General features: G+C 48.4%; 1 protein-coding gene across 1 annotated transcript; it reads left to right on the top strand.

Moving 5' to 3' along the window:
• Positions 1–1,028: 1,028 nt before the first annotated feature.
• On the top strand, positions 1,029–12,620 carry SAP30L (SAP30 like). Its single transcript, XM_074552203.1, has 4 exons — positions 1,029–1,502; positions 3,294–3,416; positions 5,059–5,157; positions 7,081–12,620. The coding sequence occupies exons 1-4, from the start codon at positions 1,317–1,319 to the stop codon at positions 7,207–7,209; spliced, it is 537 nt and encodes a 178-aa protein (XP_074408304.1). The 5' UTR covers positions 1,029–1,316; the 3' UTR covers positions 7,210–12,620.
• The last annotated feature ends 6,747 nt before the right edge of the window (positions 12,621–19,367 follow it).

Below are 19,367 nucleotides of genomic sequence, written 5' to 3'. Positions count from 1 at the left end.
AGGTATTTGGTGTGATTCAGCACAGCTCACCCAGTGCTCGCTCACATTATTCCATGTGCAGGATTTCAGACTTTGAAGTCATTTTAGTCGGTAGAACCTTTCTTCTGTCTGAGCAGAAAGTCCTTTCTTCAGGAAGATGAAATCCTTTTCCTTTTAGAGCTGCTCAGGAGCTCTGACAACAGCATTTGCTGTCTGGTGTTACAGAAGTCACAGCATTTCCAGAAGTTACAGCTTCTCTTCACAAATCAGCAGGAATTTCATTCTTTCCCTGCCACCCCCGACTTCGCCTCCTCCTTTTTTCTCCCCTTTTTATAATTTTGGGGAGATTTGCGGTTTGGGTTGGGGATTGTTGGTTTTTTTCATAGTTCTTTCTGGATTTTTTTTTCCTTTAAGATGAAAAATGCGACGTTTAAAGTCACATTGCTTTGAGAAACACTTCTCCAGGTCCCATCTTTTCACTATGTTTTACCTTGTGCCCAGTAAAAAAAAATAAATACTGTATTTCTTATAACATAAAAAAATTACATTTCGGCCAGGAACTCCAGACTAGGCGATGACCCAAGAACAGGTATTCGTGGCTGAGCCGACCCGAGTTTTGTACGAGGGCGGGGTGGGAGCCGCAGCTCCAGGCATGTTACGGGTCCGGGTCCGTCCCAGGAGCGGTGCCGGTGCCGCTGCGGGCGGCTGCAGGACCCCGCGCTCCCGCGGCTGCATACGGGTGTCCCGTGCGCGTCTCGGCAGCAGGGGCAGCTTCAGGCCGGCGGGGTCCGAACTCCTCCCGCCTCCTCCGGCGGTACCAGACCGGCACCTGCCGAGCAGGGCGGGGAGCGACCGGCTCCGCTCAGCGCCGGGCGGCCGGGCCGGCCGAGCCGCCGCTCCCTCCGCGCGCCCCTCACGGCGACCTTCCGGCTGCGGGGGCCGGGCGGCGGCGGCGGACGGACAGCTCCTCTGGCCAATCGGCGCTCGGAGCGGCGCAGGGAGCCCCGCCCCTCCAGCCGCGCTGGCCAATCAGAGCCGCGCCTGCCGGCCGGGGGCGGGACTTCCGCGGCCGGGGAGGCGGTTTTGTGTGTGCGAGCGCTGCGCGGTCCCGGCTCCCCGCGGGCGGCGGCGCTTGGGGGGCCCGGCCCGGCCCGACCCCGCGGGCAGCGCTGAGCGGCGGCGGCGGCGGAGGGGGGCTCCCCTCCCCTGCCGTAGTGGGGGGCCCCCGCGGAGGCGGCGGGGTCCCCCCGAGGGCGCGGTAGTGACGGCGGCTCGTCCCCCGGTTGGTCCCCCGGTTGTCGGCTCCCCGCGCGGGGTGAGGGGCGGGCAGGTGGGCGATGAATGGGTTCAGCACCGAGGAGGACAGCCGGGATGGGCCGCCCGCCGCCCCCTTTTACGGCCAGAGCTGCTGCCTCATCGACGACGGGGACCGCTGCGTGCGCCCCGCCGGCAACGCGTCCTTCAGCAAGAGGATCCAGAAGAGCATCTCGCAGAAGAAGCTGAAGCTGGACATCGACAAAAGTGTGAGTGCGGCCTCGGCCGGCGCTGCCGGGTGCTGCCGAGCCCTCCGGAGGGGCGGCCGGGCCGGCCCCAGCCGCCACCGCACTGCGGTGCCTCCGGGGAGATGCGGATCCGCCCGGCGAGTTGAGCTCCCGGGCGGCCGGGGGGGTTTGCGCTGGGGCCGGGGCTGGGGCTGGGGCTGTGTGCGGCACACCCGGTGCCTCCGGACCGCGTCTGCCCGTCCGCAGCCTTGCAGCGCTCGGCAGAGGGAAGGACGTGCCTGGGTGGACCCGGCTGTTCCCCTGGTGCAGAGCCGGCTTTTCCCCGTGGCTCTGCGCGCTGGCTGAAGCACAATGTAGCTAAAGCTCTAAACGCCGTGTTTGGGCGGCGGGTGGTGTGCGGGGAAGCCAAGGAGAGAGCTGTCAGTGTTGGGAGGCACGAGTGCTGTTCCCATTGCGGGCTCGGCTTGGAGAGGCTGCTGCTGTCAGGTGAAAACAGCGCTGTGCTGCTGCTTCAGTCAGGCGGCACTGACGTTACTTCTTTAATTGGGAAGAATTGGTGTTGTGGTGAAGCGGGTTAAAGACCGAGCTGGCGGTGAGATGCGCTGCCTTCTTCAGCAGGGTTTGTCCGCACACAGAACAGCCCGGTTTGCCGCCTAATGACATTGACAGCTGTCAGCTCGAGATACAAACGGGTTATTTGCCCAGCAGAGAAATAGGCAGAGCGGAGCAGATCACAGAAGGAATTTCTCAGAAGTGACTTCGTTAACGGAATTCAGCTCTGCACGCTTTTTTTTTTTTTTTCGCCTGATCTGTAAAGATCAAAACCACTGAAAACAAAGCAAAAGCAAAAAAAAAAAAAAAGGTGAAGTAGTTTTGAGTCAGTCTGTTTGGCAGCTCCCCCAGTTGGTTGGGTCCTTTCTGCACAGCCGAAATGCATCGTGTCACGGGAAAAGTGACTCAGTTTGAAACATATTCTTAAAAAATAGAGCATTTCTCCCAGTTCTAGTTCTCAGCAGATTTGTCTAGTGGCGTAGTAATTTCTTGCATTTTAGAAATGAGTCTTTGTTGACAGATGCCAGGCTTTAGAAACAAAAAGGGGAAGTGAGACTGATGCAGTCAGAACAAAGGGAAAGTGTAAAGCAGGCTGCATGGAGTGATTTTGGATGTAGGGTGCCTGTGTTATCTGAAGATATTTTGCCTATATTATAGGTACCAAATAATTTTGATCGTTTGAAGTCCTTTGTTTTGCTAACTCTGGTGGGATTATAGTTGTTAAAAGGGAGATTCCATTGCTGAACAAGCAGTAGGAAGGAGGCTATTCTGCATTTGATCTGTTTGTTTTAATTGAGGTGATCAGCCCAAGTTTTATTTGTCGAGGTTTTGAAACACTTGCCTTAATAATGTTTTGTACTATTCAAGCCAGAAAGTTCACAAGAATGAAATAGAATAATACATTTTTTGGTAGTTACCTGCTAGTAAGTCCTGAAACAAATGCACTTCCTCCAGACAAGCACCCATTTTTTTTCCTGACATATGATTGCAACCATAAAAAAGAAATTTATTATCTCCAGAGGTTCAATTCAGCTGGAGCTTGAGTTCTTTGTTTTCTTTGCCTTTAGTCTTGGTAAGGTGAGTTGTCTCTGAATAAAGAGTGTGATATCAGGGCTGGGATTTAAGATTAGAAATTCCTTGATGTCAGTTGGTCACGCCAGTCTTGAGGGATGCACCTGACACTGCTGTTGACGTGACTGCTGTTGGATGCTGTTTCACAGTATCCTTTTTGATTGCTTTTTCACCACTTTTGGTTCCCAGGTGAGACATCTGTACATTTGTGATTTCCACAAAAACTTCATTCAGAGTGTTCGGAACAAGAGGAAGAGGAAGACGAGCGATGATGGAGGCGACTCTCCTGAGCACGACACAGATGTTCCAGAGGTTTGTGATCTGCTTTTCCCCTTCTTAGCATCTTGAAGTCCATCTTGAATGAAATCCATTTTGCTTGGATATTATCATCCATCAGAAAATATTTATATTTTAAATTACAAGGCCATTGAAGCTGTTGTGGAGTTACTTTCACTTTCCAGGAAGAGTTTTTTCTAATGTGTGGTGTCCTAATTTTCTTCGTTCCCCTATGAGTTCTTTGCCCATGTAAAGTTTTCTATAAAAAGAGGTGTGATAAGGTAACTTCATGTACATACAGTTAAAATCATATTTTATACTATTTTTTAAGGCTAAAAATAAGTTATTTTTGGTGGTGTCTGATGCCCCAACATAATTCCTTGTTACTTAGTATGCATCATTTTGCAAATACACTACAGAATTCAATAGGTCACTCTCCTTGATTAGGGTATTTGATACTCAGAGATATTGAGCTGCTCCAGATATTTGCATAGATGGTATTTTTTAGCACTATTTAAATCTACCTTTAAATAGTTTGTGACACATTTTTATTTTCAGGAGATAGGCCTGGGGGAAGTTTTCTGTGATAGGATTATTCTAGAGTTCTGTTTCTCTGTGCCACTGCGTGCTGCACTTGCTTCAGTGGTGTTTCTGGCACTGTTGACATGGCAAAAGTTGTGCAGAGGTGATGTTCAGAGAAGCAGAGTGTGGCCACAGTCAGCAGAGCCCTCTGCTGGAAATGCCAACCCTATTGGCAAAAAGCTGTTTATTTCTGAAAGAAAAAAAAAAAAAGCCACCAAGAGTCATTTTGCCAGCAAAGCTGTGTCTTGGTGCAAAGCTGGTGCACACACCTCCTGTGTGGAGGTGTTGAGAGAGTAGCAAGTTTTTGGTATGGGTTTTTTTTAAGATAACCTGACCTTTTTTTATCACTGTTCATGTTTCCATTCTACAAGCTTCTCCATCAAAACTTTGCTGTTCAAGCTTTGCAGTAGTTGCCAGGGTGATTGCTGAAGACCCAGTTGGCATCTAAAAATGTTGGTGCTGTAGAGCACACAGAGTGTTTGGTGCCTGAAACCTGAGGGATGCACGTCACCCAGCTGAACTGGGAACTCTGCACCATGTCACTTTTAATGTCATTTCCCTCTCAGTTTTCAGCAGAGATTCCTTTTGTCTTTGAAACTTGGCATTTCCCACATGATCTTCATCTTCCTTGCTGTAACCTCGCCACCACCCCCTTTGCTTCTAAACTCTGCACTTCCTATTTAAGTATTTGAATTTCATTTCATCTCTGTACTCTGTTTTATGTCACCAGCCGTTTGTTCAGTGCCTGCTAAATTGTTATTTCATGTGTGAGCTTTTTAAACCTTGTGGGAACAAAAGGTTCCCCTTTGCTTGGAGGTTGCAGAGGTGTAATTGAGAGCAGAAATTGGCCAGCAATTCTGTTGACAGCATGTGAACCAGAACAAAAATTTCTATTTCCCTGGGGCTATTTTGGTCCTTTAGCATTAACAAATACAAAATATACTTAGGTTTGTCAGTAAGACAAGCCAGTGTGGTTCTGAATGCAAGCAAGGAGAAGTGCTGTTGCAGAAGAAGTAGTTATTTTTAGATGTTTTTAGATAAAATAACTACTCACAGAAGCTAAAGGTAGTGCTCATGCCCTCTTTATCACTTCCAGGTTGACTTGTTCCAGCTCCAAGTGAACACCCTGCGACGTTACAAGAGACATTATAAGCTGCAGACTAGGCCTGGACTCAACAAGGCTCAGCTTGCAGAAGTAAGTGAGGACAGCAGTGGTGTTATCTCTGTTATAAGGAAACTTTTTATCTCCTCTGTTCAGGGCAGATTTTGTGGGCATTCACACCTGTGGGACTGGCTGGTATGGACCAAGTGCCCACTGGAAGGTTTCAGGGAGTGATGCCAGCAGAAAGCTGCCTGCTTGCTTTCACCTGAGACAGGCTTGGAATGCACAGACAGTGGTTGTTCAAAGCCTGTTTTAGTAACTTGCTTGTTTCTGCTTCATTTTCCACCTTTTTCATAGTCCCAGTTGGTGCCCTTTAGGGAACAGAAACAGGACCCAGTTTTTGGGTGTTACCTGGTGATGGCTGCTCAGCTGAAACTCAGACTTAACCCAGTCATCATCTCCCTAAGTGCTCCTGTTAGATTTTCTTTCCTCACAGGCACTTGAACTTGTTGGAATTGCTTATTATTGAAGGCAGCATCACTGTCCATGGATCCAGAGTCTTTATTTCCCTCCCTTGTCCTGACATTTCTGTGTAATAAAAGGCTTTTTTCTTAAGGGCCTCTGCTGCTTTCTCACCATATGGGCTTTTTGTTCAGAAAGAACTCTCTGTATCTCTCTGGTATTTGGGCAAGTTGTGCTTCTGCTCTGCTCTCTTTCCTGACTTGATCTGAAGCCATGCTGTGGAAGAAATCTTCTCTAAACTTGTAAAAACTGCAGTAGCTACTGATTAGTACTGAGGTTGATTTTGTAAGTTGTGGCTTTCACAACTGTCTGCCTAAAACTGTCTGGTTTGCTTTTACTTTTGCTTTAAAGAACAAAAGCCTGGCAGACCAAAAAAGTCAGCAATTCACTGTCTTCCTCTCTTTCAAAGTCACCCAGGGAGTGAATATATAGAGAATGTGCAGTATAGGGCATGTAGGAGTAAATGGAACAGAGTAGGGTGGTGTTGTTCCTCATTAGCAGTCCTGATTTGTCATATTTTAACTAACCAATTCATGTCTGTCAGCTGCCTCCTGCCATGAAGGACTGCCTGCTTAAGGAATTTACCATGAATGTACCCAAGAGGAAAGAAAAGATCAATTACTGTGCAGGCAGAAAATAAAGGGAGCCTAACTTAAAGCTGTCACACAGTTCCCAGATTTCCTGTGAAGCCTGAGCAGCTTTGACTCTGCTGGATCCTCATCCAGCTCCCATGCTTGAATCACTGCTGCCTGAGGCTCTTTCACTCCTCATGCTATCCCACTGTAAGGGAAATTCAAGCTTCCATAAATCTCCTTGGAGTGACTTATTGCACAACCTGCATCAGAGTCCTGTTCTAGAGCTGTGTTGGGTACCAAAAAAAGAGTTTCTTCTATGTGAGGAGCAGCTCTTGTCCAGCTCCAGCATGTTTTCTACATTCACTTTCTGAAGAAAAATCAGCTGATATTTCAGGGCTTATGCTACTGTCAGAGAGGGGTAGCCCTAACCAAACCCTAACCCTCCCATTGCAAATGTTCATTTCAGTGAAAGCTTAAGAGTGCAGAGGAAATCTTTTTGGATAAAACTTTGCTCCACCTGGTTCACACAGCAGAGTGCTGCAGTGTTTCTGACACTCTCCTTCAAAACACAAAGGTGCAGGGAAAGCTCCCTCCCCAAATAATCTCAGCACAAAATGTTGCTGAGGAGAAGCTGTGCTGCTTTGGCAGGAGGACATTCTGGCTTCCAAATTCCTCTTGTAGGTTGGCTGCAAATCCTGCTGACATAGCAAGGCTATGCTGTGTTCATACACACATTCCAGCTGTAAAGAGAGAGGGAGGTAAATGAGGACTGACAGTTGGAATTGGTGCATGTTTCACTCAAAGGATAATGCGCTCAGTGGCCATAAAATCGTTTTTGGAAAGTGAAGAGAAACCCTGTTCTGATTATTTCTAGTTTTTAATTCCAGCATTTCTGTCTCTTTACCTGTTGTCCCTCTAGACTGTCAGTCGTCATTTCAGGAATATTCCGGTGAATGAGAAGGAGACACTTGCATATTTCATCTACATGGTGAAGAACAACAAGAGCAGGCTGGACCAGAAATCAGAAGGCAGCAAACAACTCGATTGAAGATTGACAAGGCTTGGAATAAGAGAGACCTTGAAGGAACATGTGGTATTGTGCATTTTAGGTTTATAAAAACTGTTAAAAGTATATTGTAAATTTTTTTAAATGCAGTGTCTGGATGACAGAAAAAAATATAGACATTCTTATGAGGAGTATTTGAAAACATGTGCCCATCATGTTTCCGAAGACTTCTTCCCCTCATTTCAAAGTCATATTGGAATAAAGAAATGAGGATAATGGGGAAACCAAATAAATCTGTAGAACTGTGGAGTTTGTCAACTTGGTGTTTTAAACCATTTCTGGAAATCTACATCTCAGTGCAATTCAAATGCCAGATGGATTTTTTTTCACTGAATTCAGGCTGCATCACAAACCACCATGCAGTTTGTCTTGGTACAGGACTGGAAGAGCAGCAGAGATAAAATTCATTGTCAAGGTGCATGGGTCAGAAGTTTGTCTGAAGCTTGCTGCTCACCTGCACATGCTCTGTCTTGCCTTGAGTCAGTGCTTCAAGTCCCAAACTTCTACAAATGCTCCAGCTCAGCAGATCTACTCCAGTGAATGCTACTTGACCAGTCTGAAATTGATGGGGGCTTTTTTGCCATTTTTTTCCTTCTGACCCCATCCAACACAGATGCCAACCAACTCTCTGCAGTGTCTTTTCTAATTTCTTTTAAGAACTCACTAAGTAAATTTTCTGTAAGCATTTAAAAATTTCTGCATTTCTCTGAATGTGGTATTAAGGCAAACACAACCTATTTGCTGTGTCAGATCATGTTGGTAGAAGTGCTTATTTAATTGATTTATGCATATTTCAGTGATGGTAGGTGAAACAATGGCTTGAGACATCAGTCTCTTAATTTCTGTGTCAGGTCAGTATTGCTCACAAGTGATGTGCATTTTATACTGAAGCTTTAGCAGGTGGCACAAAACTGCTGTGTGCATTCAGGGGCTCTGTTTAGTATAAAGCAGATTTATGGGTGAGGCACCATAACCAGGGCAATGATCTGACTGGAGCATTTCATGATACATTTCATAATACATTTCATTTCCCTTTGCAATGGGCAAGAAGCATCAAAGCATTTGCCTTTCATGAACATTACATGTGCTTTCATGAGAGCTGTGTGAGTGAGGGTGGCAGGGCACTGTGGGAGGAGATCACCCTGATTTTATTCAAAGCCGAGGTGTCCTTACAGATAATACAATGATTATTTTGGCAAAAGGAGCTTTTAAAAGTATTGGTCATGACTGACTGTTCTCCAGTGACCTCAAATTCTCTTCAGGGGATCTCATGATTTGAAGCACTGCTCTCTTTCTTTGCTGTCCTGACCAGTGTCTCCATTCTGGTACAAGATGCCAAGACTCCACATAGAGAGGAAATTCTTAACAAGCCTTAAGCAACGAAATGAACAGTAGAAAACTTCAGCTAGCATTTTGTAAATGGCAGGTTTTATTATTTCAAAACTGGATGAAGCTTTGTTTAAGAGCTGAACACACTGGTCATGGTCCCAGCTTAGCACTGCATTGTGTTTTGTAAGGCATGAAGGGTTCACTTAGTGAAGCTCTTGTTAAAGCTCTCCCAGAGTCTCTTTAAAATTGAAGTCACAGTTTAAAGCAAGTTGTTCACATCACTCTGAATTGTTTGCTAATACTCCAAAAACATGTTCAACCAACTTCAACATGTCTTCATAGGCAGAAATACTCTGTTATGGTACATGTCCCATTTGTGACATCTGGGGAGTGTGATTATTTCAGCATTTCCTCGTTCAATTCTGTGTGGATTTTTAGAACATCATACAAGAGAGAGGCTCAAGGAATGAGGAGAGAATGTCTTGTGTCAGTATTTCATGAATGTTTAAAAATTTCCTATTTCTGCTGGTCCTTATTGAAAGGGTGGAGTAGTTCCCAGATCAGCCAACACAATCTGGCTTCTCTCACTCAGGACAGATGGTTAGAAGGGTACATTCTCTGACTGCATGTGAACCTTCAGAGTGCTCATGTCATCAGAGGATCCTACCAAGGGAAAATGAGTTTCTGAGTTGAGAGGGTTATGCCTCATAGTGATGCTTCCCCTCCACTGGGCACTGGTGAGGCCACACCTCGAGTGCTGTGTTCAGTTCTGGTCCCCTCAATTCAGGAAGGACATTGAGGTGCTGGAGCAGGTCCAGAGAAGGGAAACAAAGCTGGTGGAGGATCTGGAGCACAGGTCCTGTGAGGAATAGCTGAGGGAGAGGAGGGTCAGGGGGCACCTTCTCATTCTCTGCAACTCCCTGACAGGAGGGTGGAGCCAGGTGGGGCTTGGCCTCTTCTGCCAGGCAGCCAGGGACAGATCAAGGGGAAATTGCCTCAAGCTGCACCAGGAAAGCTGAGGTTGGACATTTGGAGGAATTTCTTCACAAAAAGGGTGATTAAATATGGGAGTGGGCTGCCCAGGGAGGTGGTGGAGTCACTGTCCCTGGAGGTGTTTTAAGGAAAGACTGGCACTTGGTGCCATGGTCTAATGGACACGGTGGTGTTTGGTCATAGGTTGGACTCGATGATCTCAGAGGTCTTTTCCAACCTAATTGATTCTGTGATTCTGTGATTCTAGACCAAAACTGTAAAAATGTAGTTTGTTTGGGATTTACTTTTTTTTTTTTTTGTGGTTGTATTTTATTTTGTTTTATTTTTAAAAGTAAATAAATCTGTTGGGGTGTTTTAGTAGCCAGCAGCAAAATGATTCTTTTCAAGGAAATATGGTGGCAGGTTCCATCTGTTCAGGTGTATTCACTGGAATGCTTTTGTGCCGAGGTGGTATCCAGGAAACTTTTCTTTTCTTTTTTTCCTGAAATAGTCAATTGATGTTAAACATGATCCTTGTTGGTTTCACTTCTAAAGCAATTCTACTTTTTTGAAAAAAAAAATAATTCTTAGTGAAGTGTGATGATGAAGAGATGTTTACCAGCCATTAGCAGTTGTTTATAAGGTGGAAAGCTTGGAGGCAAGACACCAAAGAAGCAGAAGAATCTTTGGCTGTCAGACCCCATGGCCTTATAAACCCCTTGCAAATGCCTTATTACCTTGTTCTCAACTTAGCTAGAGCAAAACACCTTGAGCAACAGAAAGCTGATGGTCTTGTTGGAAGGGTCAGCCCCTTGCTGGCTCCTGTGCTATGAACTGAAACCACATGTCAATTCAGTAGCAATATCCATGTTCAGGGTGCCTGTGATTCTTGAAAAGCATTTAGTGTCTAATAACCAGAAAACGCAACAATGCAATTGTCGTGTACGATACCGTGCTGTGTGTTCGACTCCTTATGCTGCATGCCAAGTAAAAACAAACAAAAAAAGACTTTCCAACTTTTTATTTTAAATGTCAGATTAAATGTGTTTGAACCTCACACTTGTGAAGCCATGAGGTGGGACATTTTCTCAGCACTTTTAGATGGGACTTGTTGGAAAGGTGTAAGACCCAAATCGCTTTGGCTGGTATGATAAGATTTTTTTTTTTTTGCATTTTGCTTTTCACAGATGGGCCTTAAATTCTGTCTAGCTTTGAACCATGGAGCACAAGCCTTGGGGGCATGGAGGATGACCAGATGTCATCTTCTATTTATAATAGTGGAAGCTTATTTCTTACAAGCCTGCATAGGTGACATTCACCCTGGGGCAGAGGAATTGTCTCTGAAGGTCTCCAGCCATTATATAGCCTAATGCAATTCCATAGCCTAGCTCAATTCTCATTGCAGAGTTCCATTAACTTAATTAGAGTTCTGAATAGATCCAAAGCCATTAGTATGCAATCCAAATAATGCAGAAACATCTCTTCTGGGCTTAATTTCATCCTGTATGCTGACCCTCTGCTCACTTCAAGGGAAGAAGAAGAAATCATTGCTGGTAGTTATTGGCTTGAGTTCAGCTCAGGGGAGTTGGAAGCATGCAAAGACTCGAGTCAGTAGCAGCCTGATGGCTGAAAAGTGCAAACACATCAAGGAGGTTCTGTTAGAATGCAGTTTGCAAAATTCATAATCTGAAAGATTATTGTATATCAACCTGAAGTAAACAGTTGCAGTAAAAAGTAATGTTTCTTTTGCCAGGCACTTTAGATGCTCAGCCTGAGAAAAGCAGAGCTTTGTACCACTTCTCTCCAGTATTCTGGTGTCCCAGTTTTCCTTAGAAATGTGGCTGTAAACCACTAGATACCCCAGGGTGCAAGAATTGACCAGAACATGTCAAGCCTAGCATTTCAAGTGAGTCAAAAGTGCAAGCTGGGTTCAGAGAGGCTTTGAACACAAGAGCTGAAATAATCTACAGTAAATGGGAGTTTTCATGTGGGTCATGATGGCACAGGGAGGATGGAGCAGGACTTGGCCCACAGGGAGACTGAACAAAATACACTTCCACAGCAGCAGCAGCGTGGAGGGAGATTTGTTCTGTGTCAGCTCTCATGATGGATGTTTTATGAGAGGGGGAGGAGGGTGAGCTGTGCACTTTACATCTTTTGGTTGAGCCAAATGTAAATACCAATGGGAGATCTTCAGCAGGAACTGCAGTTGGAGGGGAGAGGAGGGCTCTGCTGAGGGACTCTTTGTTTAAGTTTGCAGATCCCTGGACTGCCTGGAGCACTAGAGTCACTTTGTCTCTACAGTTTAGAAAGGTGGGTAATACAAGGTGGCCTCCCTTCCCAAAGGAGTCCTTGTGCTGCCCAGAGTAAGGACAGAAGAGTCCCAAAGGTGAAGGAATGTTATTGATGCCTCACTGCTCATGTCACTGATGCCCTTTAATCATGTCTAGCTTATCAAGTTAGGGATTCTCATTTTCCACTTTGGAAGTGCAAATGAACTGTTAGGATGTAAGATACTCCTTGCACTTTTCACAGCTATCCCTGGTCTCCTGTTTTTGACTTGCTTGTGAACACAGCTGGTTGGGATGAACTAAATGCTTGAACAGAGTGTGGGGAGAGGGGGAGGCTCCTGCTTGGAACCTGAACTTCCCTTGCAAGCAGCTCTGCAGGCCATCCTGTGCAGCAGCACCTCTGGCTCACCTGAGCCTCACCAGGGCTGGCTTTACTCCTGTCCTGCCCTCACCTCTGCTCCACAGCTGCTGCAGGGGACGTGGGTAGCAGGTAACTTGCAGAATGGTTTGGAATCTTTTGGCAGGCTTACTGGGAGAGAAAACTGTGTTCCCTCTTCTGTTTCTGGCCTCCATGTGTTGTGCTGATCTTATGCCAAATGTTTTGGACACCTTGTATTTTTAACTGTGTAATATAGCTGTGTATTGTTAAAGCAACTTAGTAACTTATAGCAAAAACTGTAGAACTCATTTCTCTGAGGTGTAGGAAATGTCCTGCTTCCACTGTGTATGAGACTTTAACTCTGTACTGTCTGACAAAGATAAAATTCTGAATTTCACTTTAATAAATGATCTATCTAGCAACCAGGCCCACATTCCCTTGTTTGCCTTTCTGCCCTCAGCACTGATGAGCCAAGGGAGTTCTGCTTTGTGTGATGTTTTTTGCCAGGCTCTCAGATTCTCTGCCTTTTCCCACCCACCTCTCAGGGCTGAAAACACTGCAGACATGGAGCAGAGAGTGGCACTGCTCATGGGAATGCCAGGCCTGCAGTACAAATCTCAGGTGATGGGATATTTCCTGACAAACCCAGGTGGGTTGCGCAGGTGCAGTTCATGGAGCCTTAAGAATGCAACAAAAATACAACAAAATACAATTTGCAAGAAATACAAATACAAAACTGCAACTTGCAAGAAAGACTGAGGCTGTTAAGAGCCACATGCCCTTGCTTTTTAGGGAGTGTTTCTGTGATGGGAATTCCTCCCCTCCTGTATCATGAAGAGTCTGTCAAATGCAGCTTCTCATTTGATTCATGTTTCCTATTGAATCTTCTTTATGTCTAGTTCAGCCCTGTGCATCTGCTCCTTTCTCAGGCACATCCTTGGCTTTGTTTCGTGCATGATTTATGGCTCCTGTTGTCCAGAGTCAAAGCTGCATGCCCAGCTGACAAGGTGGGCACTGCTCCAGAGCAGTAATGGCATGGACCATCCCAGCATTCAAGATCCTTTGCCTTGAAATGCTTTGTTTAATTTCTTTTTCTGATATTCCTCCTGACCATCAGCATTACAAGCAAAGGAGCCTCACTTTTTTGCTACACTGAGAAAGCAAATGAAAAAAACTGGGATTTGAGTATTTGTTTGTCTGAACTCTGTCATGGTGTTTTTAAAGGCTCTGCTGGCACTGTTTGAGTTGTGCTTTTAGCCTTGATTTTTAGCCAGAAGAGGTTGTAGTGTAGCATTTCACACACTTGGGTTCTCACAGAGGAGGATGATCAGATGTCAAAAGCTTTACACCCAAAACAGATCATGGTGTCCCCGTGCCTGCCTTTGTGGATGTGCCTGGAGGCCTTAATGAAGCAGGATCGTTTTGGAAGATGCTGCTGTGCCACAGGAGGCTGTCCCTGCCTCGGGGGGCTCTCAGGTGAGGAAGGCAACACCAGGGGTGGCACAGGTGGGCACCAGGGGTGGGTCACACACACAGCCTGTGTCTGTCAAGGGTTTTTAGGAGGTTTCAGGGGACGATAAGGGCAGCATACCCCAGTGAAAGGGGAAAACTGTATTTGCATTCCCAAATTGATGATTGGGGGCTCTTCTGCCAGCACAGTGAGAAGGAGAGGCAGCAGGGCTAAAGGAGGACAGCTGTAAGCAGCAACTTGTTGTGCAGGCACTGACTTTAGTACAAGAGGGTATAATGCAAACTTGTGACAGAAATAAACCACCAATTAATCTGTTATTTTATAGAGCAATGAATAATGCTGCTTAATCTCATTAAACCCACAGAAGATTTTAACCTGGAAACCAAGGCAGAATCTGCTCAGTCTTTTTAAGATACTCGCACAGACAGACAAAGGAGCCAGCAGATTGATGTGATGGCCGGGAACAGCACACCCTGTGCACTCCGGGCTGCCGTGCGAGGGCAGTGTTCGCCCAGGAAGGCGGAGGGGGAATCGCTGTCCCTCGGAGCCAGGGCAGCCCCGGGGCACCGCGGCCGTGTCCCCATCCCCAGGACGCCTCCTTGGCAGGAGCTGGCTGTGCCTGTCAGGGACCGGAAGCGGGATGATGCTGTGCTGGGATGTGGAGATCATAAAAACGCTTTGTTTGGGTTTTGAGGGGTTTTTTCCTGGTTGGACATTGAAATTGAACACGTCCGATCCTCTGTGTGAGCCGTCCTCGCAGCCTTGATGGAAACCAGGCATTGCTTCCCTGCTCCCCGGCAGAAAGGGCAGCACAGAGGAGCAGGGAAAAATGTGAATGTGGATTTAATGGTTTTGTGTCTTAGAGATGTGGCTGTGCAGGAGGAGTGTGGGGGGAAGAGACTCAGGGCTTGCTTGCTTTTTTTTCTCTGCTTTAAAAAAAAAAATTCTCCTCTATTCAATAAGGAATAACTACAGCTTTACCAGCACTCTGTCTCACTTTGCCAGGAGCTGGAGTCCATTTTACATCTCTTATCCTTGCTGGCTTCTTCCCTAAGTACATGAAAACCCCCCTTAATTGCCTTTTGCACTTTCTGCAAGGTCTGTTCCCTTTTCCTGTTGCAGGAAGCACCGCAGCACCTTCAGCAGGAGCACCTTGGTGCTGTGGGGAAGAGGGAGTTCTCGGGTAGCTGAGGTGGCTCTGCTGCTTCTCCTACAGTGCCATGGACTGCCAGAGAGCAGTGATGGGCACCCCACAAGTCCTGTGTCTCTTCCTGGCCTTGACACCTGTGTGGGCAAAGCCTGTTGGATCCAGCTCCTTGGCATCTCACTTTGCTGTCTGGCTTCTCAGCAGCTCCTACACCCAGCCCAGCAGCCGTGGCCTGGGAGGAACCCAGGTGAGCAGAGGAGGGAGTGTCAGAGTTCCTAACTCAAACTCAGAACTCCTTCCCATCTCAGGAAGGAGCTCCTGGCCATGGCAGGTAAACAGCCTGCTCTGGCCCCTGCTCTCCCCTCAGCTGCTCCTGCAGGTCAGTCACAGGCCATGACAATTTTGTCAAGGTAGCTGCAGTTTAAGGAAGAAAAAAAATGCTTTTCCTGCAAATCCCTCAGCCTTCCTCTGCTGGTGATGCCATAAATTCCCTTACTTCTCTGGTTACTGTAAAGTCTTTCAGGGTGGTCAGGACCTGAATTCCTCACACAAAAGAAGAATCAGGGGGGAAAGCAAAGAGCAGGAAGGGCTTTTCCTGCCTTGGGGATCTGCCACAAGGGCTCAGTGAGGCTCCAAGTGTGTGCTATAACTCTGCAACCCCTCTGCTCCTACGTGACTGCCTCTCACTCCCCTCTCACCAGTGCCTGTGCTCCCCACTCGTGTTCCACAGCTCCATCTGGCCCTTTGGCCCCTCTGATCAGCTCCTGGAGCTGCAGCACCTCCAGGTTTGTTATTACATACTGCACTTCAGCTTTGGAGTAACCAGGAGAGACAGAGCTCATCCAGCATCACAGGGCTGTGGCACTGAGTGCTGCTGAGCAAAGTGCCTGCATGGTTCCTGCCCTGAGCTGTACAGCTCTGATCCTCTGCCACTCCTTCCATCCTGGGCCCTAAATCCAGCTGCTGCATGAGACACAGGCGGGCTGCTGTGCCACCCCACACCACCCACCCTCACCTGAGATGTCGAGGCACATCACTGGGAAATTGCAGCAGTGTCAGCACTGCCAGGGAAGGGGTTTGCTGTGGGGATTGCTCCACACTGGGCAGGACAAGAACAGGTAATTCTGCAGAAAGCTGTAGGTCTCCCATCCTCTGCAATGGAGAAAGAGCCTTCATGGAGTAAAGGAGAATTGCAGGCTGGCTTTGCAGAGGCAGGGATGTGGGATGGATGATGAGTTTGTCCACTGTTTATAGGTTGGCCCAAGGTGCAGGGCTCTTGGTCTTTTCCCAACAAAGGCAGCTGTATGGTATAATTTACCCTGGGCAGAGCTCAGGAACTGCCACAGGGGTGAAAACCCAGAGAGTTTGGATTTGGTTTAGAAAATAAAATAAAAGCAAGCAAGAAAAAAAAGTCAGTGTTCATCTACCTTTGGCTGCAGAGTCTTCCCGTACTTGGACATCATTCCTACAGGTAAGGATTAGAAATGCATCATCTCCTTAGATGGGCCTGGGCATCATGTGAGCGTGGAGATTTGAGGAAGAACTATTGAATGTCATGAACTTTGCAGCTGGGCGGGGCCTGGCTGGCAGAAACCTTCCCACCTGAGCAGGGCTCCCAGGAGCCAGCCTGGCTTAGGAGCCAGCAACTGGCCTGAGAGGCTCCGAGTGTTGGGAGAGGATCAAAAAGCTCCCCTGGCAGTAAATCTTTCACCTGCCATGTGACTCACTGCGGCTTGTGGCCATTCCTCCGGGGTCGGCCCCGGGTCAGGATTTCTCCTGTCTCTTTAGCCCCCCAAACCTGGAGATTTTTCTCTTATCTTTGACGCCATCTTGACACCGAAAACAAATTATGGCCCAATTACCCTTACTCAGAGGGGCTGGGCTACCTTAACCGGCCACAACTCCCAGGCGCTTCCTTAAGAGCGGTAATTAGGGGGGCGTGGGGTGGGGAGGGGGCAAGGGCTGGGGGTACCCCTGGCATGAGGGTGCTCTGTTTGCCAAGGCAGGAGGAGACATCCCATCCCATCCTATCCCATCCCATCCAGCCCCATCCCATCCCATCCCATCCCATCCCATCCTATCCTATCCGCCCCATCCCTGCTGCGCTTTGGGCTCGCTGGTGTCCGGGCTGGGGGCTGCCCTGTCCCCCGCCTCCCCAGCGCTGTGTCACGGCTGGGCCAGCCCAGAGGGGCCCCGTGACGGGAGCAGCAGCCCTGGCCCTGGCCGTGACCTTCGGGACGCCCTCGAGCGAGTCCCTGCCCGGGCTGGGGACCGGCTCTGCCTCTCGTTCCAGGCTGGGACATTTCCGTGCTGGCCCCGAGAAACGCAGGACAGCAGCATCGCGGCTGAACCGCCATAACAACCGAGCTGAAACTTCTAAAAAATTGTTTTTCTTCCCATCTTTCAGTGTCATTACCCTGTCCTCTCTTCTGCTCTGTCCCTGAGCATTTTTTGGGTGCTGTCTGCCCCACCCAGCAGCTGTTTTTGGGAGCTGGCAAATCCATGAGCCTGGACAGTGCTCATGGGTGATGGGGTGGCTGGGTCTGGGTGTTTCTTTCTTTCCCCCCACCCCTTTTTTTTTTTCTTTTTCTTTTTTTTTTTTTTTTTTTTTTTGGCAGATTGGTATTTTATTTGGCTCCATCCTGTCTACCGCGCTGTCCAGTGTAACCCTTCCCTTGCTGCTTCTGAGATAAGAATAGGCTCCCCCGAGATCAGATAAACAGGCCCATAAATACCTACAACAACAAGAAGCGGGGTCTGGGCTTGGCAGGAAAGGAGGGAAAAAGAGAAAAAAAAAAAAAAAAAAAAAAAAGTCAGAAAAGGAGCCAAACCAGGGGTGCAGAGAGAGGAGTGGGAAGCACCCAACAGCCTCCTTGCCCATATCATTGCTCCCATGGCCGGACAGGGAGCCAGGGCCAAGCAGGGCTGGCAGTGTCCCCTGCCGTGTCCCCTGCCGTGTCCCTGGCGCTGGATTCCAGGGCAGGAGCCTGGCACGTCAGGCGCTGCCCCGGGGCCAGGCGGTCCCTGCGTGCGTGTTCCTCTGCCCGGGCCCCGAGCCGCTGCTTCCCGGCGGCATCAAGTTCACGGCAGGGTCGCGCCGCAGGTATGTGCAAGGCCATTCCCCTGAGCGATGAGCTGGGCCCTTCGATAGCCAAAATCTCAAAGCTGGTGGCCAAGCCGCTCTTCCAGTGAGTTCTGGCACCGGAGCTCTGCCGGGCGCCGCTCCGAGCCGGGGCTCGCTGCCGGAGGAAGGAAGGCTGTCCCTGTGCAGGGCTCCCATCCCCTGCAGCTCCTCTCCCTTTGGGGGTGACCCCATCCTGGGCTGGAACAGCGCTGAGCTGGAATTTCCACTCCCTTTCCCGACCCTGGAGTGACAGAACCGCCTGAGCGGCGCGGAGCTGGGGACGGAGCTCGCTGCTGGCAAACGCAGCCCTTCCAAAGCGTTCGGGGCAGCGGGGAAGCCGAGGCTGCAGGAAATGTTTGGTGATGTTTTTTCCCCCCAAACGCTGAGCCACTACCTCACAGGAAAATCCCTTTGCTGGGCAGGGAAATCCTCTGCAGCCGCGGAAACGGAGAGCGCTTTCACTCGCAAAACCCCGAGGAGCAGGGGAGGCTGGCACTGGGACCCTTCCCCAGCAGTTTGCAGCCAGCAGGTACCACCGCCAAAGATCTGTGGTAAGAAAAGAAAAACTCCTGCGGATGCAGGCAGAAATCGCCCTGGCTGTGCAGGGTGCCCCTTCCCAGAAGCGAAATTGGAAACACGCGGGGTAAAAACCAGCGGAGGTTTCTGGCGGGGTGAAAGAAGGTGCGCAGCTGAGAGTGATGTACCGTGGTGTGCCCGCACCGGGGACACGAATCCCGGCAGAGTCACCTTTGCCTCACAGCAGAGCAAGTCCCGAGTCCCTTTTTAACCCTTTCCCCATCGCTGCCGAAGGGCAGCCCCGGCTGGCACACATGAACGGGACTGCGGACACATTTATGGGGCGCTGGATTGTAGTGTTAGTGACAGCTTGGGAGCTTTCCCATAAGAACCCAGCCTTTAGGAGACTGTGAAACTTAGACATAAAATAGGATCTTTGAGGCTGACTTTCAGTACGGTTTTTTTTCTTTTTTTTTCCCCCCTTGAATGCATTGGGGTTTAGGAGTGCCCTACTCTACTTCACTCATGGAAGTGTTATCACGTTAAACCTCTTATAGCTCAAACAAAAAGTACCACTGCGGGCGGGCACTGCTCTTCTCTGGCAGTCAATTTTCATCTCAGCCTCGCTCAAAGGGATCAGAAAATAGATCAGGGGCAGGGAAGGCAGCCGTGCAGCGGCTCCGGAGCGAGAGAAGGCTGATTTACGCAGCCAGATTCTTTTCGTCGCGAGTTAATTACTCTGACTGTACCCTCCAATGTTTGTGTGTCCCTCCGTCTGTATTTGTACGCATGCATAAAGTGACTATAAAACCCAAGCCCCTTCCCGATGGGTGAACTGCAATATTCTTGGTGTGTGCCGATTAATCGATGTGTCAGTATTTTACAGACGTTTCATCATTATTTCTATACCT

The sequence above is a fragment of the Zonotrichia albicollis genome, chromosome 15 (assembly GCF_047830755.1).
Source record: "Zonotrichia albicollis isolate bZonAlb1 chromosome 15, bZonAlb1.hap1, whole genome shotgun sequence".
NCBI classification, from domain to species: Eukaryota; Metazoa; Chordata; class Aves; order Passeriformes; family Passerellidae; genus Zonotrichia; species Zonotrichia albicollis.
The sequence above is the reverse complement of the archived record's forward strand: the minus strand, read 5'-3'. Positions and strand labels throughout refer to the sequence as shown.